At 45.6% G+C, this 27,544-nt stretch overlaps 1 protein-coding gene across 3 annotated transcripts in view; it reads right to left on the reverse strand.

The window, feature by feature from the left end:
• The window catches only part of MCPH1 (microcephalin 1), a 321,427-nt gene that overhangs the window by 284,352 nt on the left and 9,531 nt on the right, over nucleotides 1–27,544 (reverse strand). For all 3 annotated transcript variants that reach the window (XM_075598207.1, XM_075598208.1, XM_075598209.1), the window contains exons 4-8: nucleotides 9,053–9,140; nucleotides 6,452–6,566; nucleotides 5,816–5,950; nucleotides 4,301–4,384; nucleotides 1,206–2,324 (exon numbers count right to left, since the gene is read on the reverse strand). In XM_075598207.1, coding sequence (XP_075454322.1) covers nucleotides 1,206–2,324; nucleotides 4,301–4,384; nucleotides 5,816–5,950; nucleotides 6,452–6,566; nucleotides 9,053–9,140 — 1,541 coding nt within the window. The remainder of the gene's footprint in view (nucleotides 1–1,205; nucleotides 2,325–4,300; nucleotides 4,385–5,815; nucleotides 5,951–6,451; nucleotides 6,567–9,052; nucleotides 9,141–27,544) is intronic.

Below are 27,544 nucleotides of genomic sequence, written 5' to 3' on the forward strand. Positions count from 1 at the left end.
GCTTGCTGGGAGAAAGGAGCAGCTGGACAGGAAGATATTTTTTGTTAATGGAGCTACATCTGTATATTGGATTTGCAGTGTATTTATACATAATGTGATAGCCATGTTCACTTAATCTAACCATGTATTTATCATGACTCTGTGCCCAGAACATACCTGAAAACGAGAGGTAACTCAATGTATTACTTCTGGTAAAATATTTTATAAATAAAGTGAAAGTAGTCACTTAATACATTTGTTAACACTCGAATAACTTTGCACAGTTAATCCAGTAAGCCTAACAGAAGAACCACCAGATTTTTCATGGATGCTGCTTCTGTTAAATGGTTATTGGTGATTGATACCCAACTGGATAAACATGCTGCAGAACTCCCAAGGTTGCAGTGGGCCATTGGTGAATTACTGTATGAATATGTTTATTTTACAGCAGTATTTTTTTTCCAAAACATAAGACTATTTCACAGTCCAGGTCTATGAGCTCAATGGAAAAGTAAAGGTTACCATTTTGTATGTGTGTTTTATGTACTGAATTTGCTCATGAAAAAAAGTCATGAGAGATATGTTTGCACCATTACACATTTTATGTCATTTCCTCGAGTGTAAATAGACAAATGGAGTGGATATTTGTCACAAACCTCCAATTGTCAAAATAACATGACTATTAACAAATAAGAAAACATGTTAATTGAGTGCCTATTTGGGACCATCAAGCACATTTTCTAATGTTCCCAAGAAACCTTTGGTGCCCTGCTCAGGCTCATCATTTATAAACGCACATCATACACACACACACACACACACACACACACACACACACACACACACACACACACACACACACACACACACACACACACACACACACACACACACACACACACACACACACACACACACACACACACACACACACACACACACAATCCCCATAATAGAAAAAGATTTCATACATTAAACAGGGGGTTTACACAGGCACACCAACACTGAAATGTAATTTACGGTCACAGGTCAAAGTAAAATTGGAAAAAAAAATAAACTTTTGTTAAAGCATCAATGTGTGTTGACAGCCAGAGAGGGCAGCTAAGCATTTTGGGCACCTGAGGCAGTAAAGCGGTCAGCACCTTATTTGTGGAAACTAAAGGCTACACCACACTATTTGCCTATTGTGAAGACATGATTACCAGGACTTAGGGAGGCTCACATACTTTGCCTGAATGTTTTCATCTTCTTTTCTTGCTTCTCCAAGACTGTAATGTTTTGTAGATCTAGTCGCGCTCCTTTTGCCTCAAGTTCATCCAGAGCTTTTGTACATGCCACTTCCATGGCTTTTTCCGGGCATATTTGTTTCCCACAATCTGCCACTGGGGTAATTTCAGGGGCTGCCTGAACTTTATCACCCCCGCTTGATGTAACTTCTGACTCCCCCAAGTGGAAGTTTGTAGTAGTTGTTTCCTCTCCCCTTTGACTAGAAGACTCCATTGTATTGGACACAAATAATTTTATAGGATTTGTATTCTCAGGGACTGTAGGATATTTTTGAGCATCACGTTTGGTCTTTGAACATGCTATTGGCTTTGAGACTAATGGTTCATGTCTGGTATGGTCAGTCCTCCTCCTCCTCTTGCTATTGCAAGTATCCAGCCCACTGAAAACATCTTCGGCTGATCTTTTGCTGAAATTCAATGGAGAGCTTGGTGACATTTGGGACGGTGCTCCAAAGGAAAACGGCGTCACTGGAGTTTTGGTGCTTTTTAAAAAAGAGGAGAAAAAGTCTTCAAAATTAGAACATGATTCCTCCGAGTCCAGGTTGTGGTTAGATACATGGGGTTTAGTCAGTTCTTGCAGCAGGTCCTTTTCAATAGGGGAACATGAACTGGATGGAGAGGAGGTTAATTTTAAAACTGAAGATCTTTTTCTAGAACTTCCTTTCTGATTACATTTTGCAATAAGTCTATTTGCCATGGATGTATAATCCAAATTTGAGGTTTCTGGGTTTGCACTGGGTTTATCAAAAAACATCTCACTTCCACTATCACTATCACCAGTTATAATATCAACCATTTTACTTATTTTAGTTTTCAAACGTGAGCCTGAACGCCTTTTACCCGAGCTAATTTGTGGTAGGTTTATTTTTTTAATTTGCTGGGGAGTCAAATTAACAGATTTGCAGCTGGGATTTAAAGAACAAGGAGCCTCCTCTTCTAGTGCAGTTTTAGATTCACATTTTTGATTGTCAACTTTCTCGCTTTTTGAGCCATCATTCTTCTTTTCCGTGCTTCCCCAAAGCTCATCATAACTTGTGTCAAGATCTTCACTGTCATTTTCTGAAAAGGAAGCAGCAGATAACTTTCAAATTACCCTTCAGCCCAACTATAAATAAATGCAAATTGTAAAGACTTTTTTGGAAGCATAGTTCAGCATGTTTCGTTAAACCATACAAAAGAAAACATATGTACGTGTGTACAATATTGATAAAGATAATATAGCAGCAGCATTCAAACTACTGGAGGCAAAACGTATTTGAACACACATTTATTATTTATTTATTTTAAATTGCCAACATGTCATATTAGTTTGATCATGACGGCCAAATGTCTAGGGACTGAAATGGTGGCACGGGCAAGTATGTATGTCTGAATATCTATTTTATTATTATAATTATTTCACTAGTTTGGACAGCTGCTGTTGTATTATGCTCAGATAAGGGATAATACAGTGTAGTCCTGAGTTAAGTACCATGAACAGGCATTAACTTGGGATTGCACGCCAAGAGAAGCTTAATGATTTTCCCCTAAAGAAAAGTACACTGAGCAACTGTATAAGAGAAAACATACAGCAGATATGCCAAAAACAGCTCAACCCCGTTATATCGCGATCCGCTATAACGCGGTTTGAGCGTGGACCCCGAATTAAAAAAAAAAGTAAGTTTTTTTTTTGCACACTCACAGCACACTGCACACACTCACACACACACAGCACACTGCACACACTCACAGCACACAGGACACTGCACACACTCACAGCACACTGCACACACTCACAGCACACTGCACACTGCACACAGTCTCACACAGTCAAATACACACACACAGAGACACACTGTCTCTTTAAGGGAGCTTGCTCTCGCAAGACGGAAGCAGAAGCAGGAAGCAGAGACAGGGAGAAAAGCTGCCAGATGCTGGGTAAGTGCTGTGTGCTGTTGCCGCTGCCCCACCGGGTCTGGGAACGCTGGGAGAGTTCTCAGCTTTCCCCCTCCGGCGGACACGGTACCACCACCAAAAAAAAAAAAAACATTTCGGCGGCCATTTTTTCCCCCGCAACCCCGTTTATAACGTGTGGTCGCGGGTGGCCCCCGAGGACCGCGCTATAACGGGGTTAAGCTGTACAATGTTTGTATCTTCCCCCAAGGCCAAAAAGTAATACCTTATATCGTCACATATTTTATTAAGAAGCGCACATATATTGGAGTAAGGTGCAATACGCAGCAATGTTTCAGGCTAACATAGCAAAAGCTTGAGAGGTCTCTGAACACATGTCCGAGACATATAGCGCAGATAAATGTGCACTATCTGATGAAAAATAGACCGATTACACACACTTGCACCCTCTTTGAAGCTTATGAGATGGTCCTGGAGTTGGTGGGGTGAGGGGGTGTTGTGGGGGGAGATATGATTTACCCCAGCATGCGACGTACCATGCCAGCATCAATATTTCTGATCTGAGGATGCCCCTCTGCATAATCCTTTCATCGTATTCACGGTGTGAGTGACACTAGGCTACGTTCATGTGTCATGTCAGCTCTATGTCCCACAGGACAAAATTATGTTACCAGATGTTTGAGCTGGTGTAATGTCCACATTAATAGTCTATAGCATTACACACACTAACACTACAGAAAATCTGAGAAACAAAATAATTATCCTTGTAGCTGCCTAACATAGCAGGAATACATTTGTCTGATTCATCCTCTAGATCAGGGGAGCACAATCTTTTTTCCCCTGCACACCCCTGCCTGCTGTCCCCCTCTCCTCGCACCCCCTGCTTACCTTTACTCAGATGGCATGACATCACGTTGCCATGGCAACGCGTCAACAGGAGCCATGTGAATCAAGGTAAGGAGAAGCTTACAGAGGCCTTACTGCTCCCCCGGCAAGCGCGCGGGGCCTCTGTAAACCCGGCGCCCCCTGCAGCGAATCTCGCGCCCCCCACTTTGTAATAAAATATAGTAGGTATCACTTAGTCATTAGAGACTCATACAGGTAAAGAAAATATTATATAAATATAATAATTTGTTACATACCATGTGAGGAGTCCCTTGTGATAGGACTATTACCAAGTGATGGTTTCAGAGGAGGAAAATCAAACATCTGTGATAATTGTGAGGCTGTAAAAGATAAATAATGTATAATACGCAAACGCCTGTAGAAATATATACTATTCACTTGAATTCCTGAAACAGAACAAAAATAAATTAGTTTGCCTAATAACAGGCTTTGTGGATACTAAAATGTTGCAGTGCACATAAATCTAGATGCTATAAGAGACAGATTTATTTCACAATTTACTCAAAGATTTGATCTCTATTGGGGTTACTACCAACCCAGGCTTGTGTTATGTTTTAGACGACCGGAAAGTATTCCTGCTCACTGCCCTTCATTTTTTTTCTTCTTCTGCAGTATGCATCATTAACAGGCCTCTGGCAAAAGGCAGTCCTAAAAAGTGCCCTGCAATGTTCAGGTCATTTGAAAATGATTCCAAATACAGAAGAATTTACAATACATCTGATTAGAGGATTGGGATTCCTCACAAAGCATCTGATCTCAGACACACAGATGGAGAGCTGCTCAGCTTCGCCACATGGAGATTTCCGGTGGCGACATGTCCCTGCAGCGAGGTTCATGGAGGTGGAGCGCAGGCACAGACTTCATCGTAGCAATACGACCGCGGCCTAAGGTTCTAGACCGAGTTAAACATAGTCCAACCCTCGTGTACAGCGCTACGGAACATGTTGATGCTTAATAATAATAATAATAATAATTCTGGCTTTGCCCACCTGTTTCATGTGAAACAAAATAATTGTAGTTAATTGTAGTTCTCAAACTGGCTGTCAAGTATTGCAATGCCCCCTTAAGTGGAAGCCTGTATTTACTAAAAAAAAATAAAATGATTATGATGTTTGGATCCATAAAAAGGATCGTCTTTCCTCAAAGACGTGCATGCAACAACTGCAAGAAACGTGTAAGAGGGCTATCAAATAGAAACGGTTAAACACCTTAAGTGTATGAATGAGGGAAGAACTTTTCTGGAAAGAGATAAAAAACAAAAAAAAAGACAGAAATTGGAAGTATTGTTGACTGCAACAGCAGTGGATGCATGAAGGAGCCCGATGTCTGGCGCGGTCATGAGGGGCAACGTTAAGAAAAAGAAAACCCTCTCAGGATACACTCAAAAAAGTGAAATGAGGTCACAGCTTTTAGGACCCCGGGATCCACCAGCCAATAGAAAAGTCACAACAATATCTCCCCGCTTTCTATGGCTGACCCCGCAGCCATGTTTGTAGTATTGCTGCAGTATTCGTGTTTTCTGTTGCGTTAGAACCAACAAAAAATTACAAATCTCTAAGAAGTGAGACTGGGAGGGGGAAGGGGGTGGGGCGGAGGGAAGGGAAGAAAGATGGCTGATGTCTGAAGAATACCAATTAGCTCCAAGAAACAGCTAAAAAAAAAATTGCGTCTTTAAAGTAAATAGTATATACGTACTATATACCAGTTTTCCCCATTTCTATTTTCCACCAGATTTATATATCTTAGTGTACCTGTAGGGGATAGATTTTCCCTTCCGTTCCGCATTTCATTTATTCTTTTTTCCATCGCATTGCAACGATCAGCAGCTACAGCCTTTGGGCTAAACATTAATGTCCCACCCTCGTCAAATAATAAAACTGGAACATCTGTAGGGGAAGACGACAAACCACTGAACTACTGCAAATCTTAAAATAACTAGGTGGCACATAACTTTTGCTACTGTATATTGATAACGTATGGGGAGTAACTAGAATGACAAACTATGGCTATTTTCACGTTTCCAGTTCAAGGTAATGCAAACAAATTACATTTCTTAGCTTAATTTCTTGCCTTTTAATAGGGACGTGTCTCAAAGTGTTTTCTTGGCCCTTATCCAACTGTCTTCATCAGAGAGTCAATAAAGAGAAGGAGAAGGGGAGAGGGGTGTGTGGCTGTGTAGGCACGTACAGAGAACAAATGACAAAAGGAAGCAGAGAGGAAAATGAAAGCCCTTCCAAGTCTCACCTGGTTTACAAAGGGACTTCAATCAATTAGTTGGTTAAAAAGGGCAAAATCAATCACCCAGAGGTAACCCCCTCCGCATTTCACTGTCACTTGTTCACAGGAGTGCCCCTTTAAAACACTCATGGTATCCCCAAGAAACTCACCTACAGATGCTTTTTGTACATCAAGCTGCTTAACCATTTTATCAAATTTTCTTTGCAGACGCCTGTCATTTTCTGGTGTTTTTTCAACGAAGTCTTTGGGCTGCATGCACTTGCGCTGTGAGAACCAAAAAAAAACATTGAGGTTTTGTAACCAAGTTGTAGACTCATTCAGTAATAACTTATTTAATGTGCTGCAACTTGAACCTAATTTTAAAATACAAATCATTTCAACATGAAAAAACCAACCACCGATGTACCCCCTCTCCCCTTTTCTGTACCCCACACTTTATTTGAAAATTAATAAAATACAAGCTAAAAAAATAATAAGCATCATTTCAACGAAGACCACTTTTTGTTCCCATTGCCATGTTTACGGTTGTGCCAATTGAAAAAGGCACATGGCAATTCTGCACTGCAAGAAGAATCCTGCACTTAAGGGCTCTGCATATCTGTTAGTGTGTACGAGTACTTGGAGTAATGGAGATTGAGAAACCACAAAGAGAGTCATGATTTTACCACACAGATTGTGAATGGTGTATACAAATTGAACTCCACATAATGCCACAGACAAAAAACAAAACAAAAAAACCCCCGAGAAAAATAGAAAAGTTCTGATCATAATGATTTATATCAAACAGTCAAACATCTACCGAGCCTACACCAAGAAGTGAGTACTAAAAGAAATACCAAGGATGTGTATCTGGCGACCCAAGCCAGGACTACCGTGTTGTCAAGAGGAAAAAAATAGTTATAGGACCCTTTTCTTACATTTACTAGTACTGTAAATGTACTTTGACTAGTTTTTTGCTGTAGACAACATGGCAGACCTGGCTTTGGTTTCTAAGCATAGAGCCTTGGTAGTTGCATATGTATCAGCTATGCATTCGATTCACACTTCTAATATAATCATAATGCTACGTTGCTCCAATATTCTACCAATATATATCTTGCAACATGTCATTTGTATTTGTGTATATTTATACACTTTTACTTGTTTTTCCTTCACGTACTGTATAATGTTCCCAACTTTAAGTGCTTCGTTCCTTGACGTAGGGACATTGTGGTACATCACTTAACTCTTCATTATGGACTTGATGAAACCTCTGTTTTTAGAACAGTGGTAATTTTCCTCTGTAACCAGCTGCAAGCACAGAGGTGAACTGCTGTTGCTTCCTCCAAAACTGGTCACGCCAAAATGAAGCCAGAGAAGCAGACTTAAGAACTGTGATTGGCTACTTTATGTTCACAATGGGGGATGAGTTGTTTTTCTTTATATTGCATATTCTGTGACTGTCACTAACCCTGATGACTGTCCAATAAAGTTTTCTATGCACAATATATTTAATTTTAAACCTCCTTCTGTGCCTCTCCTACTTTACTTCAAGTAACATACACCAGACACTGAAGGGTGTTTATACTGGGAAAAGAAAGTACAGTACTATAATTTCAACAACAGGCCCTGACCATATAACCAAATGTTTTATGGATTAACAAGCAACCACACATTTCCATACAAGTACATACACGTGTGCTTGGTAATTCACTGGATATTCATAACATCTGGTCTGGCTGGGGTTCCATTAGGAGATATTTAAGAAATACTGTATATTATGTACGTTGAAAACCGCATGTAACAGAACAAATTTGTTAAATGTGTGCCATATAACCTACATTCTAAACAAACCAGCATTAAGTATGTCTCTATTTGGGAATATTTATGACTATTGCCTAGAACATATTTCAGATTTAGAAAATATTGGCAAACTGGCTGCAGTAAATGATAAACGAGCAATGTTGTGAAACGTTCTTTTGTTTAACAAAAAGTACGCAAACGCTTTGCTTTATCTGTTGCAAATTACATTGTAATTAGAACCTGTAGCTAACCTTAAAGAGGCAATCCAAGCAGGCAAGTTATTATTTATTTTTTAAACATAGAATTGAGGAAGGGTGTCTGAAACTTCCGGAGATGCTTCCCTCCGTAGGGGGAGCCGGTAACCGCTCTGGCTCACTAGCAGGGATCACTTAATGGCTGCTTTTTTTAAAGCTCATGCACCCTGTGGACAAATAGGAATCCGTGACACCTCCCAGTGCGGCTTCTATTGGTCCATGGGACGCAGGAGCTTTAAAAAGTAGAAAGATACCGGCACCCACTACGCAGGTAAGTGTCTCCGGAAGCAGGGCGTTCCCGGAGCTGAAATGAATGGTGTCCAGCTCGAGGCCCCCCGCTTCAATCCTGTGTTAATTAAGAGAGTTGTTTTTCATGTGTGTGGTAGTCATTTATTTATCTTCACGTGTTCAACGACTTAGCCTTTTTAATTTTTGTTCCCCACGCCGTGTGGTAGGAACAGAGCCACAATAATGCTTGTATATGTACGAGTTGCTGCACTTTAGCAGACATGCTACAAGAATGGTAAATATATTTCTGTGGAACAAATTGCATCTGTGTGCATGAAAAACTCTGCTTCAAACTTACAAAACATGACATTATTTGCTACATGATTCAAAGTGAAAAAATGATGATTGTGGCCTAAATATTGCCGCATTCTCGTGCCAGATTCGTTTTATGCAGCATGAAGTACTTAGTTTTTTGTTGTTGCTTACTCTCTTTTTAAGAAGTTGTGGCAAACCGTCATTAGTATTTATTGCCGGAAAGGAGGATTCGTCAACATGTGCTGCTGCATCTCTGCATCTGTGTGAAAACAAAGGCAAAACAAAGGCCCTGAATAAGACACAAACATTACACTGAAATGTTCATTTCTGAAGAGCAGCTATAAACCACAAGTAGGCAACTCAAGTCCTCAAGAGCCACCAACAGGCCAGGGGTTCAGGATATCCCTCCTTCTGCACAGGTGGCTCAATTAGAGCCTCAGTCTTTGATTGACCCACCTGTGCTGAAGCTGGGATATCGTGAAAACCTGACCTGTTTGGGGGAGCTTGAGGACTGGAGTTGAAAACCCCTGCATCTAAAGGAATTAGGCTAGCCAAACATGTGGCTCTTTGTAAAGTTGCAAAGTCTTCTAATATTAAATTGAAGTAATACGTTTAATGTTCAAATCCTGATTGGTGGTAGAGGAGAAAGGATAAAAAAATATTAAGGTGTCTTGGACGACGTTAGCCTAACAAACGACTGCAGTTGGTGCACCTTTAGTAGCTAAGCTTTTAAAGGAAGAGCGCCTGTATGCAACGTTCTCGATCAGCCTGTGTCCTACCACAGCATGTTCACAAACGTTTTAAGGCACCTATGTTCATATACAGTATAAAGATCTTTTGAAAACTGGAATGTAACTGCAACACATTCACATTAAAGCACCAATCCTGCTAACAGTGTGTGTATGTGAAAGGGGTTAACATCCAGCTGGGTTACACACCTACCCCGCAGGGCATCAACTCCCCAAAACGACAGTACTTCTTAAATGTTAGATTTAATGTTACACAAAGGGTACAGTGCTTGTTACAGAAAATAAAAGCGTACAAAAAGCATACAATAGAGAAATACAGTTTTACAAAATAAAAAGGGAGTAAACCAGAAGACCTATATAGTCCTAACTAATGATATTAGATATTTTCAAAGAAGCAATGAAATAAGAAAAATCAAAATTCCCACGTTCTAGATATATATAGGACCCTCCTCTATATGAATTCTGCCTCAGGGATGCGCAAATTCCACTTTTGCAAGAGACAACTTTTCCTCTGACAAGAAACAGATGAGACACCCACAAGAGGTGAGCTCTCATATCACACTATTAAATTATAAATGATCCATTTCTAGACTCTGTATAAACTGCAATGGTCTTAACTTGGCAGGGTGGAGAAGAGAAGCCAACCAGTAGGACTTCCCATGCTTCAAGTTGGCAGCCCTGCTTTAGTCTCAGTTAAGTGCCACGTTTCCCCGTTTCAATTTTTTGTCCCGCCTAAAAGCAACTTATATAATGACCATCAATGGAAAACATACACACAACTCAAATGATTAAATATTTAAGGTAGACCAGCTTAAAAAACAATCTTTTGGCTGCGTTTTCCTATATTACTCAGTGGCCAGTGGATTAAATCATGCACTTTGAATACTGGGGTGCAGGCAAGCTTGTAAAGACGTAAAAAGCAAATCTGAGGTACTATACCCTAAAGTTCATGCTTATGGACCATGTACCAATCCCCAAAATAGGTGTAACCGGGACAGACTAGATCGGCGCGAAGCACGCTGGATATGTGAACTTTGAACACTGGCACCAACAGGAGCGATCAAGCCTTTTGTGAATATCTAATGTAAAAATAGGAGGGGCCATCCTGTGGTTACTGGGGACTTCCTCACTAGGGGGCTCACCAGTTAGGCCTGGGACCCGATGCGCCCGGCGGCGCGGGCGGCCACACGCGAGTTCCCCACCAGCAGGGGAATCCTGCGGAGCCAGTCCCGGTCCCCCCTGGCTGCACAGCTTACTACACGCTGTGGCGCGTCAGCCCCTATGGGATACAAGGGAATGGTGATCCCTAGCGTTGACGCGTCACGTGGTGTGGCTGTGAGCCAATGAGGAGGGGAGGCTTCGGGAGGAGGAGAGGCTTCGGGGAGCGAGGAGGAGTGTGGAGTGAAAGCAGCGTGAGTGCCTGTCTGTGTGTATGTGTGTGCCTGAGTGCGTGAGTGCCTGCCTCTGTCTGTGTGTGTGTATGAGTGCCTGCGTGTGTGTGTGCCTGTCTGTGTGTATGTGTGTGTGTGTTGCTTTACTTACCTTCAATCAGCAGCCCGAGCCGTGGAGGGGGGGGGGGGGGAAAGAGAGTAGCGGGTCCCTCGGCTCAAGCCACGCCCCCCCTCCCGCTCAAACCTCCCACTCCAGCTCCCTACAGACCGCATATCGCGGTCTGTGTATGTCAGCGCCCTGCCTGTCTGCCGTGCGGGCGCGCTGACTCTGGGAGCGGGGCCTTAGCCTTAGATAGGCAATCTCTCATGTAGAGGCTAGGAGGCCTTGAAACGTTACTCTATTGTGCACATATAACACGGTGTGTCCACTAACTTTTTTTCCCTTTTGCGTACTGATTTTTTCTGTATTGGTCCTTTTTTGATACATTAAAGAACAGCAAAACATCAAAAGGAAAACTTAAGTCCTTCATTTTCTTTGATTTACTTTTTGAGTGCTGATCCAATATGGTGTGTTTAATCTGTGAGGTCACCATGATAACCATTAAACTGCAATGAGCTCTGGGGAGAGCTTAAAATTTCAACCTCATTGGACACTAAATATTTCAAAGGTTTACTCTCCTGAACAAAGTATCAGATTGACAAAAAATATAAACAAAAAAAAAGCTTTGAAAAGGGTAATACGAAGAAGTTTTTAAGTAAAAAATGTAGCAGTCATCGCAGATTGCTGCTTTAACATGCTTAAAATACCAGTGTTTTCATGAAGACAAATGAGTAGTTATAGTCAATTTAAGACACCACTACATTTCTTTTAGTCAGAAAAACATGTGTATACACACACAAAATCTCAAACGTCCGCTTAGGCTGTGATTATACCAATAGCTTCAGTGCAGCAGCGCTTATCTGTGGCTTAGGCTGCGGTCCCAGTAATTACTACAGCGCACGTCTTGGCGTGCGCTGTGCGATTAAACTCCGCCCCCAGTACCTCCGGTCCCAGTTGCTGCCCTGACGCGCAATTTCCTCCTGCTCTGCACGACAGCTTTTCAGGGAGGCAGGGTTTTCAGTTTACTTCTAGCGACGGAGGCGTGGCCCCGCCCCCACCGGTGGTTCACCCAATGAGGCGAACCAGCCGCGTGACGTAATGGCCACGCCCCCGCAAATCCCCGACCACGCCCCCTCCCGTCGCAAGCTCCCTCTCTCCCCTCAGATCGCGGTTAGCGCTGTGCACGCGCCGCCCCACCCCCCCCACCCGCGTGTCAGTCATGACTGGGACCGCAGCCTTATAAGTAGCGACGCTGCAGAGCTACATGTGCACATGCACAAGAGATTTAGCAAGCGACTGCAGGGGAGACATGCTCAGATGTCACCTCCTTTACCACAACGCCTGCCTTTCCAACACCAATCCAATGAATTCTTCAATTGAAGATTTGGCCATAATAGTGATTCATTATTAATAAAATAATTAATGTAATTTAATTTATTACTTTAAAAAAAAAAAAAAAAGTCAGTCAATAATTATCTATGTTCGTCAATGTGTATGGTATGTTCAAGGTATATATATCGCTTTTCAATATAGGAAAACTGTATTTTGTATGAAATCCTGAGGTAAATTGTTTCAAGTATTTTCATTGGTTAGATTTTGGAGGAACATGATTGGTGCACTGAACTTCACTGATTGGACGGCTGTGTCATGTGACATGGCTGTTTCTGCTTGAAAACAAATTTGCCTGTCTCCTGAACGGTCTCCTGCTTTGTAGCAGCGAGCGGAGAGACCGCTGCATTTGTTATAAGGCTGAGTCCCCGCTGGCGCGGTCCGCGCTTAGCTTATACAATGTGTATCTGTGTAACCACTCTCCCGCTGTGCGCGCACGCTCATGCACACACGCTTTCCCAAGAGTTGTGCTTGGAGAGACAAGGGAGCTTTACTTTCCAGCTCAGAGCAGGGTCACATGACCCTGCTCTGACCAATGAGAAGAGAGAGGGCGTGTTCTAATGTCCTGTCACAATACACCAAACACAAACATTGAATTTAGCAGAGAGAAGTGGAAGGGGGGCAAACGGAGTGAGAGCAATGGAGGGTGGAGGGGGGCAGGAGAGAGAGCAATGGGGGGGGGGAGTGGGAGCAGGAGAGAGAGAGCAATGGGGGGTGGAGGGGGAGCAGGAGAGAGAGAGCAATGGGGGGTGGAGGGGGGGCAGGAGAGAGCAATGGGGGGAGGGGGGGCGGGAGAGAGAGCAATGGGGGGTGGGGGGGGAGGAGAGAGCAATGGGGGAGGGGAGAGAGCAATGGGGGAGGGGAGAGAGCAATGGGGGAGGGGAGAGAGCAATGGGGGAGGGGAGAGAGCAATGGGGGGGGGAGAGAGCAACGGGGGGGGGAGAGAGAGCAACGGGGGGGGGGAGAGAGAGCAACGGGGGGGAGAGAGAGCAACGGGGGGGGAGAGAGCAACGGGGGGGGAGAGAGCAACGGGGGGGGGGAGAGAGCAACGGGGGGGGGAGAGAGTAACGGGGGGGGGGGAGAGAGTAACGGGGGGGGGAGAGAGCAACGGGGGGGGGAGAGAGCAACGGGGGGGGGAGAGAGCAACAAGGGGGGGAGAGAGCAACGGGGGGGGGAGAGAGCAACGGGGGGGGGGGGGGAGAGAGCAACGGGGGGGGGGGGGAGAGAGCAACGGGGGAGGGGGGGAAGAGCAACGGGGGGGGGGGAGAGAGCAACGGGGGGGGGAGAGAGCAACGGGGGGGGGGAGAGAGCAACGGGGGGGGAAGAGAGCAACGGGGGGGGGGAGAGAGCAACGGGGGGGAGAGAGCAACGGGGGGGAGAGAGCAACGGGGGGGGGGAGAGAGCAACGGGGGGGGGGAGAGAGCAACGGGGGGGGGGAGAGAGCAACGGGGGGGGGAGAGAGCAACGGGGGGGGGAGAGCAACGGGGGGGGAGAGAGCAACGGGGGGGGGAGAGAGCAACGGGGGGGGGGAGAGAGCAACGGGGGGGGGGAGAGAGCAACGGGGGGGGGGGGGAGAGAGCAACGGGGGGGGGGGGGAGAGAGCAACGGGGGGGGGGGAGAGAGCAACGGGGGGGAGAGAGCAACGGGGGGGAGAGAGCAACGGGGGGGGGGGAGAGAGCAACGGGGGGGGGAGAGAGCAACGGGGGGGGGGGAGAGAGCAACGGGGGGGGGGAGAGAGCAACGGGGGGGGAGCAACTGGGGGGGGGGAGAGAGCAACGGGGGGGGGAAAGAGCAACGGGGGGGGGGAAAGAGCAACGGGGGGGGAGAGAGCAACGGGGGGGGGGGAGAGAGCAACGGGGGGGGGGGAGAGAGCAACGGGGGGGGGGAGAGTGCAACGGGGGGGGGGGGAGAGAGCAACGGGGGGGGGGAGAGAGCAACGGGGGGGGGAGAGAGCAACGGGGGGGGGGAGAGAGCAACGGGGGGGGGGGGAGAGCAACGGGGGGGGGGGAGAGCAACGGGGGGGGGGGAGAGAGCAACGGGGGGGGGGAGAGAGCAACGGGGGGGGGGGAGAGAGCAACGGGGGGGGGGAGAGAGCAACGGGGGGGGGGGAGAGAGCAACGGGGGGGGAGAGAGCAACGGGGGGGGAGAGAGCAACGGGGGGGGGAGAGCAACGGGGGGGGGGAGAGCAACGGGGGGGGGGGGAGAGCAACGGGGGGGGGGAGAGAGCAACGGGGGGGGGAGAGAGCAACGGGGGGGGAGAGAGCAACGGGGGGGGAGAGAGCAACGGGGGGGGAGAGAGCAACGGGGGGGAGAGAGCAACGGGGGGGGAGAGAGCAACGGGGGGGGAGAGAGCAACGGGGGGGGAGAGAGCAACGGGGGGGGGAGAGAGCAACGGGGGGGAGAGAGCAACGGGGGGGAGAGAGCAACGGGGGGGAGAGAGCAACGGGGGGGAGAGAGCAACGGGGGGGAGAGAGCAACGGGGGGGAGAGAGCAACGGGGGGGGAGAGAGCAACGGGGGGGGAGAGAGCAACGGGGGGGGGGAGAGAGCAACGGGGGGGGGGAGAGAGCAACGGGGGGGGGAGAGAGCAACGGCGGGGGAGAGAGCAACGGCGGGGGAGAGAGCAAAGGGGGAGAGAGCAACGGGGGGAGAAAGCAACGGGGGGAGAGAGCAACGGGGGGGGGAGAGAGCAACGGGGGAGGGAGAGAGCGGGGGGGAGAGAGCGGGGGGGAGAGAGCGGGGGGGAGAGAGAAAGAGAGATAAAGAGAGCGCAATGGGAGAGCGAGAGCGCAATGGGAGAGAGAGCGCAATGAGAGAGAGAGAGAGAGAGAGCGCAATGGGAGAGAGAGAGAGCGCAATGGGAGAGAGAGGGAGCGCAATGGGAGAGAGAGGGAGCGCAATGGGAGAGAGCGCAATGGGAGAGAGAGAGAGCGCAATGGGAGAGAGAGAGCGCAATGGGAGAGAGAGAGAGCGCAATGGGAGAGAGAGAGAGCGCAATGGGAGAGAGAGAGAGCGCAATGGGAGAGAGAGAGAGCGCAATGGGAGAGAGAGCGCGCAATGGGAGAGAGATAGAGCAATGGGAGAGAGAGCGAGCAATGGGGGAGAGAGAGAGAGCAAAGAGAGAGCAAAGAGAGAGCAATGGGGGTTGAGAGAGAGTGCAAAGGGGAGAGAGAGAGCAACGGGGGGAGGGAAGGGGAGAGAGAGCAAAGGGGGGGGGAGGTAAGGGGGAGAGAGGGAAGCAGGGTAGATAAAATGGAGACAGACAGACAGACACACACAGAGACACAGACACAGAGAGAGACACACAGCCAATGACACGACCCTCCCGTATTAGCCACACCCCCTCCCATAGCAGCCATGCCCCCTTCGTTCCTGCTCTAAGGCTGCATTCATGGTGAATTGTGCCGGGCGGAGGCGCGCTAAGGCTGAGGGAAAGCGGGTGCTTTCCCTGGCCTTAGACCGCGCGCCATCCGGGGGCGTGTCGGGGGGGCCTGTGATGTCACAGCGCTGGTTCGCCCTCGTTGGGCTAACCGCTCACGTGACCGGCCCTGCGCTCCCTTGAGCGCTTGAATTAAAAAACATTCTAAGGCTTACGCTTGCGGAAGCGTAAGCGAGCCCCTGCTAAAGCCGCTCTCATTGCGGCTGCAGGGGCACAGTGCCGAGCAGCAGCGCGCCTCAGCGCATAAGCGCTGACCATGCCCGTGGCCTAACGGTGACATCACGCTCTCAAGCATGAGTGAGCTCAGCGGCAGCGGGGCCGCAGCCTAAGCACCACTGGCGATTTTTGGTACAAATCACAGCCTTAGGCCTCGTCCAGGGTGGGAACAGGCATGCGGGCGCTCCAGTGCTATGCCCTGCTCGGCCGTGCTTTTCCTGGCCGGCTAGGTGTGCGCGCGTCTGGGGGCGCGGTCCCGACAACACGGAGCTAGTTCGCCCTCATTGGGCGAACCGCTCACGCTTGCGAGTAGCAAAATCAATTTTGCTTACTCGGCAAGCGGCTAAGCGCCGAGCAGGCGCGCCCGCCCGCTCACGCAGGCCTCGTGCATTGTCGCAACGTGTCCAGCACCACCCTGGATGAGGCCTTAGGCTACGGCCACGCGCGCTTGGCGCTTTCACTTCAATGAAAGTCTATATGTACGGCCACACTCACGCGGTGGCGCATGTGCACGCGCTCCAAAGAAATTTGATTTCCAAGCGCTGAGCAGGGTCACCTGACCCTTCACTAACCAATGGGGGGGAGAGAAAGACAGAAAGGGAGAAAGACAGAAAGGGAGAAAGACAGAAAGGGAGAAAGACAGAAAGGGAGAAAGACAGAAAGGGAGAAAGACAGAAAGGGAGAAAGACAGAAAGGGAGAAAGACAGAGAGAAAGGTGGGCGGGGGTAATTCAAGATATAGATATATTTGGATATTGCCCTCTTGTGGTGCAGCTGAGAGTCATAAGTAATGTGTTGAACCCACAGCCTGAAGTAAACTATAATGGTGAGAATAGGTAGAGCATATACATTACATGATGTCTCTTGCAGATTCACACTTATATCTACAATATTTCAAATAGATTATCCCAGGTCTAAGTGTGAACCTGCAAGAGACATCACAGATTTGAGGTTCAATCAAAATGGAACCCACAAATCTGGTCAAACATGTAATGTATATGCTCTACCTATACTCACCATTATAGTTTACTTCAGGCTATGGGTTCAACACACAAGAACCTAGACTCCTGGGTAATCAAGGAATCTGAGTATATTACTCTCCGCTGCACCACAAGAGAGCTACTGTATATCTATATAAATATATATCTTGAATTACCTCTTCTTTATCTGATATAGCCAATAGTATATTGGAACTACTTGTTGATCTACCACTCACCTTAGACTCAAACATTTCTAGTGGATTCACCTGGGTTATAGTTAATTCAATAGTATAACTATAATTACCCAAATATATTAATAGGAGATATCCTCATATGCTGTTGGCGTTCTAACCAACATCCACGCCTCTCCTTATTTTAATTGTTTTTAATATATTTTCGTCCACTCCAACACTAATATTTTGTACTGATAAGTTCTAATAAAGTTTGTTTTAATTTAAAACCAGAGACAGAACAGGAAACACAGACAGAGCTCAGTGCACATCCAATGACACCTATATACGGTACAGTGCCTAAATATATATATTTAGGCACTGTACCGTGTATAGGTGTTCTGTCTCCGGTTTTAAATATATATTGCCATGCTCAGTAGCACTCCTCTGTGACACTTATACGCTTATATATGTTGTGGTTATTTTGGGGGTTCAATATGAGCTTGTAGGTGTCCTGCATGTTTTTAAGTTTGTTTTAACTCAGATTTGGGGTGTTCTCTTAGTGCAGCATTTAAGGGAGTCTCTATCTCATATTCGTTACACTACTCACTCCTCGCCTGCACCACCCCTGGTTACTTGTGTTGGGGTTTCTTCATACTACATTGACACCATTACCCTCCTGAGAGCTCGAGCAGGGTACACATCACCCCATAGGGGGATCCCCCACTTTTTTTTATATCCTAGCTAATCTTGGAGCTGGATATCTTCAGTTGCTGCACTATTCTAATAGTCTAAAACAAGACAATTTAACATAATAAACCATGTGCATGTTGCAAACACACAACGTTTCGGGAATCTCCCTTCCTCAGGTAAATATTGCACCTGAGGAACAAATATTCCCGAAATGTAGTGCATTTACAACCTGCAAATAAACAGTTTATTATGTTCAAATGTCTTGTTTAAGACTATTAGAACAGTGCGGCAACCGAAGGTATCCAGCTTTAAGTTTAACTACGTGGCATAAGTAGGATCCCAGCCACTCTTCAACTGCCTGCACCTTACGGAGAAAAATTCCCATTGCAATTATCTAAAACGGAGTGCAGTAAGATATAAAACCTTTATCATATCCTAGCTAATAAGAAACACACGATTGAAGATTGCACAGTCCTTAACCATTTTGAACAAAGAAGTGATCACTGATTGGTTCGCTGGAACGTACACCTGGAAGCGAAGTTGGAAAGAAAACGGGTTAAAAAGTCGACAAAAACAAAGCACCAAACCTCAAGAATAACAGCATGAAATTTCAACTAGGAGTTGATAAGTTGCTTCAACTTGCTCTAAATAAATGGGGACACTTTAACAAACAATTGTGAAGAACTTCTGAAGATTGCAGTTGAAAGAGCAGGAAAAAACTGAAGGAAACAGGATAAGGAAATATCCGATGACAAAACAATTACGATAGATGAGACAAGAAATCCCAAGATGCAAGAATTGAATAAGCAGAGAATTTAAGATAATGTAGCTGTCATAAGGTAAAGATCACCAAAGATAACAAAAGCATAAAGATGATGAAGCAGTGACTAATGATTTGCTTCTTCCCAATCATCGCACTAAAACATGACAATTGATCAACAACAAGAGACGGTGCACTTATCATATAATCGGGGACTTTTACAAAATATTGTATGCGAACACAGGGCATAATCCTGTGGCAGAAGAGTGAGAAGGAAAAAAAAATCAATGGTGTTCGATGCATCCTTCCAGAAGTAGCAAAGACTACAAATTCCATGAAAAATGTGACGGCTTACATTGCGGATGGAATTACAAATGAAATCTTGAAAGAAGCTGGGGAGTGGAGAAACCCATGCAAATATTCTTTATATGCTGCATCAAGAACAGGGAAATTCCAGAACAATTTAGCAATGCCAGTTATCCTAATCCACAAGGAAGGAGACAAAAACCTCAGCAACTACTGACCAAAATCAGTCTACTGCCAATCACTTACATGATTTTTACAAAGATACTCGCTTATTGGCTGCAGCAGACCCCGATACTTCACCCAGCCAACAAGCGGTATTTCGTAGTGGATGTAACATAACCACATCCAAGTTTTACAGGTTGATTTCTCAAAGTAATGAATAGGTGTGATCATGAAGATTAGGATGCGGAGATTCTAAAACAGCATTTGATTCCGTCTAAACCCAAACGGTTCCAAATGCATTAAGAATACAGTGTCGAAGACGCATACTGTACATTGATATAGAAAATGTACGTGAATGTCACATCAACCATTAGACTACATGAAGATACATGCAAGATCATGATCAGCAAGGATGTGCGACAGAAAGACACCATGTCACCAATGCTTTTACAGTAGCACTTGAATTGTTCAAGACCGTGCATTAGTAAGAAAGGCGAATTTAAAATAAATAAATAAATCAAAGTATTCATCTACGATTGTCAGACTAAAATAAAATAAAAAATAAAAGCAGGTGTAGATGTACACAGATCCCATTACACAGTCATTTTTGGTAACATACAAGAAAGCTTACAAAAATATGCACATGCATGACCAGAATATAAATTGTATCTTCATATCAAACATAGTTCCATCATGTACCAGATATAGTGCTGTTTGTTATTACCATATATACATCTACTTTTACTTTCTATTTTTTTTAAAAATGTTTTCCTATTTGAGACAATTTAACTAAACAAACTTGCACACCTCCGAAAAGAATAAAGCCTCATCAAGGCCACATAATTTTATTCTTATTCTCTGTGTCAGAGCCCCCCTAAAGAAACTAATCCACCATTTGTAATGCCAATGATAGGAATAACACTGCTACCACTCGTGCCTCCAAAACTTCCTTCGTATGTTTGAAGTGGTCCAACCCTAAATCGCTCTGCTCTCCTTAGTTAATGTCAAGATACAGTATATGTTTCAATTCCTTCAAAAAACTACCTCCCCTTAGTGCTTTGTCCAGAAGAGTCTCCAACACCATTCTCTATTCATCATACCAAATAGTCTGAGCCATGGTGAGCAATTTAGGTTAATCAATAACGCCTTTTTAGCAGCTAGGAGAATCATATTCATAATTTTCCTATGATTGAGAAAACTCTGCCCAATTGGATGCATTTCCTAGCAATATTGGTATGTGATGCCTCTTCACTGTGTAACGAGAAGTCCATTTACATAAACTAATCATTCCACCCCAGTAAAATGGAATCATCCTGCATTGCCATATATAATTAAATGTTTTTCATTTGTCTAATAGTTCAGTCCAAATTAATGTTCCCCTTGCCTCTTTAAATAAGTCTGTTATCAAAGAAATGGAGTATCCACTCTGAATGGAGAGTCGCAGTGCTGTATCTCGGTTGTTCCAAACTAAAAGCCCTGGTGACTTGGCAAGCAAGAATTGGATGTCATCTCTACTTTGCAAGTACATAAAGAAAGTCTTACTATAGAAAATTTCTCCCAAAGGGCGTCAAAAGGCATAAAACTAGAGTTAAACTTATCTATGTATGAACAGAGCCCAAACCTACAGTACGTTTGCTTCAGCCAGAAACTCTGGGTTTCCTGTAAAAGGCAATATATGTAATATTCAGATGTAACTTTAATCTGCATCTAGTCGTCTTCCATGCTCTTAAATGTATATTACAAGAAAACGAACATCCTTACATCTGAGATAGTGAGGCCAGCGAACCATGTGGTAAATAGGAAAGCAATGATTGTGGCCTTAAGGAAATTATTCGTAAATATCAATATTAAACAGCCAGTCTCCAACATGCCAAACTAGACACCACGTTGAAATCTTCTATTCAGGAAATTGGTACCTCCCAATTCTGTCTTGTTTCAAAGTCTTCCCAGCATATTGCTGTGTTTGTTATTCCATACAAAATCCATAAAGAGCTTATTGATGCAGCTTTTTTTTTTAAACTAAAAGGGAGCATCTGTGAAACATTAACTTGGGAAAATAACTCATTTTTAAACAGGACAATTCTTCCAAATAACGAGAGCGGAAGAAAATGCCAGGTCTTTTCAGATTTCCCCAAAAATAGGTTTATAATTCAAAGCATAGTTTAAAAAGGTTTCGTCGCATAGTTAGCCCTGAATATTGAATAACTTTCAATAGCCCTCAAAAAAGGACCCATTATAATAAACTGTATCATTTTATTACCCAGAGAATTCCAAGCCATCATATCAAACACTTTTTCTGCGTCAAACCCCTTGACACAAGCAGAACCATTCTGAACTACCGGTGTATGATGCAAACAGGAAGGGTTTTGTCTACTATAATACTGTACTGCCATAATAACTTTGTGGATATTAGTGACTGGCTGTCAACACGTAACAAAACCAGCTTGATCTGGATGTACAATTGATGGGAAAATAGTTTTCAACCAATCCCCCAAAGTTTTTTTTGTAAGAATGTTATAATCTGGATTTAATAAAGCGATAGGATGAAAAGATGCCATGTATTGCAAAGCACTACCCTTTTTGGTATTCCTTTTCCAACTGTGGCGTTAAAATATTCTGGACTTACTATATACCTTGTGTAAATATTTTGTTGAAATACTTTACAATAGTGGGAGAAGTGTGTGAACAAATCCCGTTAAAAAAAACAAAAAACCAGGCCCAATTTTCCTCAAAGTCTGGACACCTTGGCTGGCCCAGACAGATATCCCGGGGATAAGCATACCCGCAATCCTACATTGATAGATACAGGTGCGTTCTCCTTTGAATCCGCGACCACATAGAGACAGACAGTTAGATTAGAAGTCAGATAGGATCCAGACGAGTAGGGAAGAAGCCAAGAGTTTGAAACGGTGGACACAAAGGCGGCGGCCCACTATCCCCACCCCCCCTCACCTATACCTTCCTCCCTATCTGTTCATTGTCTTGTCTAGTCTGGTGAGTCGTGTTTGTGGATTGTATGTTACCCTCAGTGGGCGTCATATACATGTTGTTAAAAGATATGGGTTATAGAGGTTTACTGAGATAATTGTTGGTGGTACAATGTATGCATGAAAAACCCAATAAAAGTTGGAAAAAAAAAAAAAACAAACAAACAAAAAAAAACACACTAGAGTACTCATCCGGCACCAAGCCATCAATTTTACTTTTGAATGGTCTACTCCAGTTCTTTCAAAGGTGATGGCGTTAAGGAATTCTCTCTTTACTAATAATACATTGGTGGGTTGAATGGGTGAATGAATGAATTCATGATTTCGCCTTTGTAAAAATTGGAGAGCTCTGGAGCAGGGAGCGCAAACTTATGCTGCGCCCCAGTCTTGCCTGACCCGGTGCTTGGGGGCTCACCCCGCCCACCTTTCAGCTCTGTTAAATTACGTGACGGGGTCACTTGATGTCATGTCACATGATGCGTCACACAGCCGCCTGAATCACGGTACGTTGAGTGTTGCAGGGGCCTCACGCGATCCCCAGGCATTTAATTTAGAGTACAGGAGACAAACAGGGGCATAACGAGAGGTCAAAGCTGATATGTAGGGAGGAACAGATGAGTGGAGAGCCCTGAAGGTAAGGAACATAACTGTAGGTGATCCGAAACTTGATGAGAAGCTAGGAAAGGGATCTAAGGAAATGAGTAGAGACTTTTTGGGAGAAAGTGAAATTATTCTAGCAGCAGAATTTGATAGATAGCCAATGAGAAAGCTCTGCTTCATGTTGATCATTGGCAATTTTAATGAGCACTCACTGTTGAGCGAGCTGTATGTTAGCCAGATTGTAAAGGGTCCAGGAGAGCATGATAACCGTGAAAGTTGATCATACAGGAGAAGTTCTAGCAATTTGGAGGCAAAAACGTAGGAGGGACACAGAGTAGTAGTTAGCAAGGCACGTAGTGTCTAGGGTGTTTGAGAATAGGTGTTACCACCACATGCTTAAAAGAGGAGTGGGAAGTGCCAGAGAACAGAGAGGAATTGAATATTGGATGAGAGAGGGGACCAAGATAGGAGCAAGAGTTTTGAGAAGGTGTGAGAGTATGGGAACGAGGGGGCATATGGTAGAGGGAGGAACAAAAATTCAGCTTAGAAACTTCCAACTCTAACAGAAGAAAAAGGAGTCAAGACTGGAAGGAGTTTTAGGTGGAAGCAGAGAGGGCGGGAGGTGAAGGAAAGAAGGAATCTCATAGTGGATAGGATCCACCTTGCCTTTAAAAAGGTGGACGGCAAAGGCTTGAGAAGTAAAGGAAGGATGGGAAGTGAGCAGAAAAAGCCAGGAGGAGGGAATCAAATACAGAGAAGAGACAGCGTGGATTGGATTTGAGTTTTGATGAGTGAAGTAATGGTGTTGGGCCTTAGGCTAAGGCCCCGCTCCCTCAGTCAGCGCGCCCGCACTGCAGACAGACGGCGCGCTGACAGGCACAGACCGCGATATGCGGTCTGTAGGGAGCCGGGGCGGAAGTGGGAGGGGTCGTGGTTTGAGCGGAGGAACCCGCAAGCCCCCCCTCCACGGGCTTCAGGAGGGAGCTGCTGCGGGCTGCTGGAAGATAAGCAGCTCCCGAGACACACACACACACAACCTTGTGTAGGAAGCTGTCTGACAGCTCCCGCTCCTGATAGGCTCACTAACGCACCACGTGACGCGTCACTGCTCAGGATCACAATTTTCTTGCATCCCCTGGCGGCTGACGCGTCACAGCGCGTAGTGAGCCATGCAGCGAGGGGGGACTGGGACCGGTTCAGAAGGATTCCACTGCTGGTGGGGAACGCTCACGCGGCCGCCCGCGCCGCTGGGCGCAGCGGGACCCAGCCCTTAGAGTACAGAGTTAAAATAGGAGGAGAAATTTAGCATGAGTGTGAGATTTCCTCCATAGGCATTCAGTGGTACAAGTGCGAAGGAAGCACGCTTGTGAATTTAGCCAAGGCTGTGTGTTAAAGGGATTGTTGTGCCTGAGCCGAGGAGGGACATATAGATAGAGAGGAGGAGTGGATAGTTTTAAGAGTTTAAAAAATTGTCAGGTTCAGAGGAGAATAGAGGTTAGCGTTCAGAGTAGATGTCAGAGCTGAGCGGTCAATAAAGCGAAGTTCGAGAGTAGTGAGTAGAACATGTATTAAGGGGCTGAGGGGAATAAGTGGTGTTGAACGAAAGGAAGTCATGGTCAGAAAGCAGAAGGGGGATGATGGAGAAAAATCAGAAAGGGAGTTTTTGGTAAAGACTAGTTTCTTAATAGTGACCATCCTTGTGGGTGCTGGAATTTGTCCATTAGTGGAGAGCAAAAGGAGGAGGTTAAAGACAGAAGGCAAGATGCCCAGGAGACTGAGGGATCATCAATATGACCGTTGAAGTCCTCAGGTAAAAGGATAAGAGAGTTAGAGGAGAAAAAGAAGAAATGAAAGCCACGATTCAAAGTCTGACAGGAAGGTGAAGGTAGAACGTCTATAGATGACTGCCACATGCAGAGGGATAGGGTAGAAAAAGCTGGACAGCGTGAACCTCAAAAAGGGAAGAGAGGGGGAAAAAATCCCCCCCCCCCCAAAAAAAACAAGATGGAGGCATAGGGTGCAGCTGAAATTGGTAGCGGGTAGAGGAGACCTACCCCTCCACTCCGGCCAGTGGGGCAGAGTGCAACAGAAAGACCACCATAGGAGACAGCAGCCTCCACAGCCAGGGAGAGAGGGAAAAGGCATGGCCAAGAGCGAATATAGCCAGGTCCGTGATTAAGAGATATCCCCAGCAGCAAGGTGGCGAGAAGAGAGTTAAGAAGAGGATTTGTGGTTGGGGATTTTTAATGGAGGTGCACATTTGTCTTAGAAACTTTATGAAAAAGAGTTGAATGTATAAGGAAATAATCCAGTCTGGCCATATTCCTGTGTACCACGGAGAGACATACAAAATAAAAAAAATCTTTCAAGGGGGTAGAAAGATCACCCTGGTCAATAAGTCCAAATGTCTTTTTTAAAATACTTAATGTCACATAGTTTAACGTTTTTTTCCACCTTTAATAACTAAAGGGGTGAGTATTTTATCTAGATACAGTACTTATCCACTGAATTTAGTCCACCACCTAATATTAAACTTGATCTATCCCTCTCTTTGCAGGATAGTTAATTCCTCATATGTACATTCCAGGACATGAACTTAATAATGATCATCCATTGCGGATGATTTGTAGAGATTTTAACCTTTCAGAATGCTTCTTACCCATTCTAATCCAAAATAGCAGAAGTCACTAGTGTGCCATTGGAAAAATATCTGCAAGTGTGATAACACTTGCATACATAATATAGCTCACTATATACTATAAAAACAAATAAGTATCTTGAACTTTTGAAAAATAGGCACACAGTATTTATACCCCAAATTGTTTTAGAGATGTGTGAAATGAACCTTAAACGTTAATTACTCCTTTTCCGGTTAGATTTAGAGAGGTCCAGGTAAGGCCTAGTTAAGAACATGATGCAACCAGAGCTGTCTTAACGTATGGGCATGCTGGGCAGTTGCCCGGGGGCCCCACAGCATAGGGGGACCCCACACGCCCGGCCCATGCGTGCCCACCAATGCTCTCCCCCCGCCCGCACCACGGCTCCGCTCTCTCTCCCCCCGCTCTCCCCACGCCCGGTACCACGGCTCCGCTCGCTCTCTCCCCGCCCGGCACCACGGCTCCACTCGTTCTCCCCCCACCCGGCACCCCGGCTCCGCTCTCCCCCGCCCGTAAGTGGAACCCCGGCTCTGCTCGCTCTCTGCCCGGCACGCATCACAACCGCTCGCAGCCTAGCAGTGCAGCACTTCCGGTGCCTGCTGCTGCTAGTGTGTGCGTGGGAGGCTGGGAGCAACAGTGTAGGCAGGGCCCCGTGCACTGCTTTGCCCAGGGGCCCCTAATGTTGTTAAGATGGCCCTGGATGCAACACTGTTGGAAGCTCCATTCTGCAAGTCTCCTGTGCAGTCTGAGGTTCTTGGGATATTATTGTGCCAGCTCAGGTGTTCCAAACATTTTCATACCATCTTTGCTAAATACTTTTAACTGAGCAGGATATATCAGCGGACACCTCAGCTGCATTTTAACTAGATCTGAGAAAACTTGCTAAAATACCATCTTCTCCTTGCTAGGTCAGTGAAATCCTGAAAGATAAGAATTTTACTGTTCTCCAAATGAAGTTTGAAAAAGCTTCATGAAAATCTGGGAACTTTGCCATCACTGATCTTAGTCCTATCTTTATCTTTTCTTTATGGTTCCCATCTGTGAGCTTTTTCTATTTTGAATGGGATTATGTGGCATTCATAACCATTCGTGTGGACAGAGGGCATAACTCAAGTATAGGCATTCAAGAACCAGTGCTGAACAGGTTAAAGGGCTTTCTGCGGGACATTACAGTACCCCCTACAACAGAACAATACTATGAAGACATTCTTGTGATAAAGCAGATTGGACAGAAACTGGTTTACCAAACACTTCCCTCCCCACCCTCTTAGACCAGCAACAACAAGGACAAGAGATAACATCAATGAAAAGAAGGAAGAACAAAGGCAGGTGGGAGTGCAAGTGACCGTTTCAATGCTTAAATAAGGTACAGTATGTAGTAAAAGGAGGGAGAGGGAGTAGTTGAATTACATATTTTAATGAACCTATAAGTAGTTGATATGTTACAAGCTTACAGACCTCTCAGGGCCTCGCCCTCTTTTGTTAGGCCTTGAGCACACATAGCGCTATGTGACATGTGCGCGCGTTCGACACTAACCCCTCGCGGCCAATGGTAGTATTCATTGTTGAAACTACCATTGGCTGCAAAGCTAGGCGTCGTCGCTGATTCCAGGCTGCAGCAGGGCGACATCAGTTTCAGCAGCCAATCAATGCATTGGCTGCTGAAAGTGAACACTCGGCAGCTCCCTGCACACAATTATGCTTTAGTTTTTTGTTTTACACCGCTCTCCCCGCTGAGAGCTCCCCATTCCTCCCGCTCAGAGCTCCCCGCTCAATTCCCCGCTCCCAGCTCTCCCCGCTCTCAGGACCCGGCTCAGTGCTCCCCGCACTGAGGACCCCGCTCAGGGCTCCCCGCTCTCAGGGTAGGAGGCTGAGCACGTCACGTGGGGGCGTGGTGTGTCGGCTCATTCCGTCTGCTGGGGATGTTCACACATCACAGAAGCCCAATGCTACATCCAACATGACAGAAATACACAGTAAAATACTTCTATATTCTCTTGAAAAAGGGTCATTTAGTTTAACCCTTTGGCCAAAGTGTTGTAAGCTTGCGAGCCACGACAAGGCAGA

This window comes from Ascaphus truei, chromosome 4 (assembly GCF_040206685.1).
Source record: "Ascaphus truei isolate aAscTru1 chromosome 4, aAscTru1.hap1, whole genome shotgun sequence".
Lineage (NCBI taxonomy): Eukaryota > Metazoa > Chordata > Amphibia > Anura > Ascaphidae > Ascaphus > Ascaphus truei.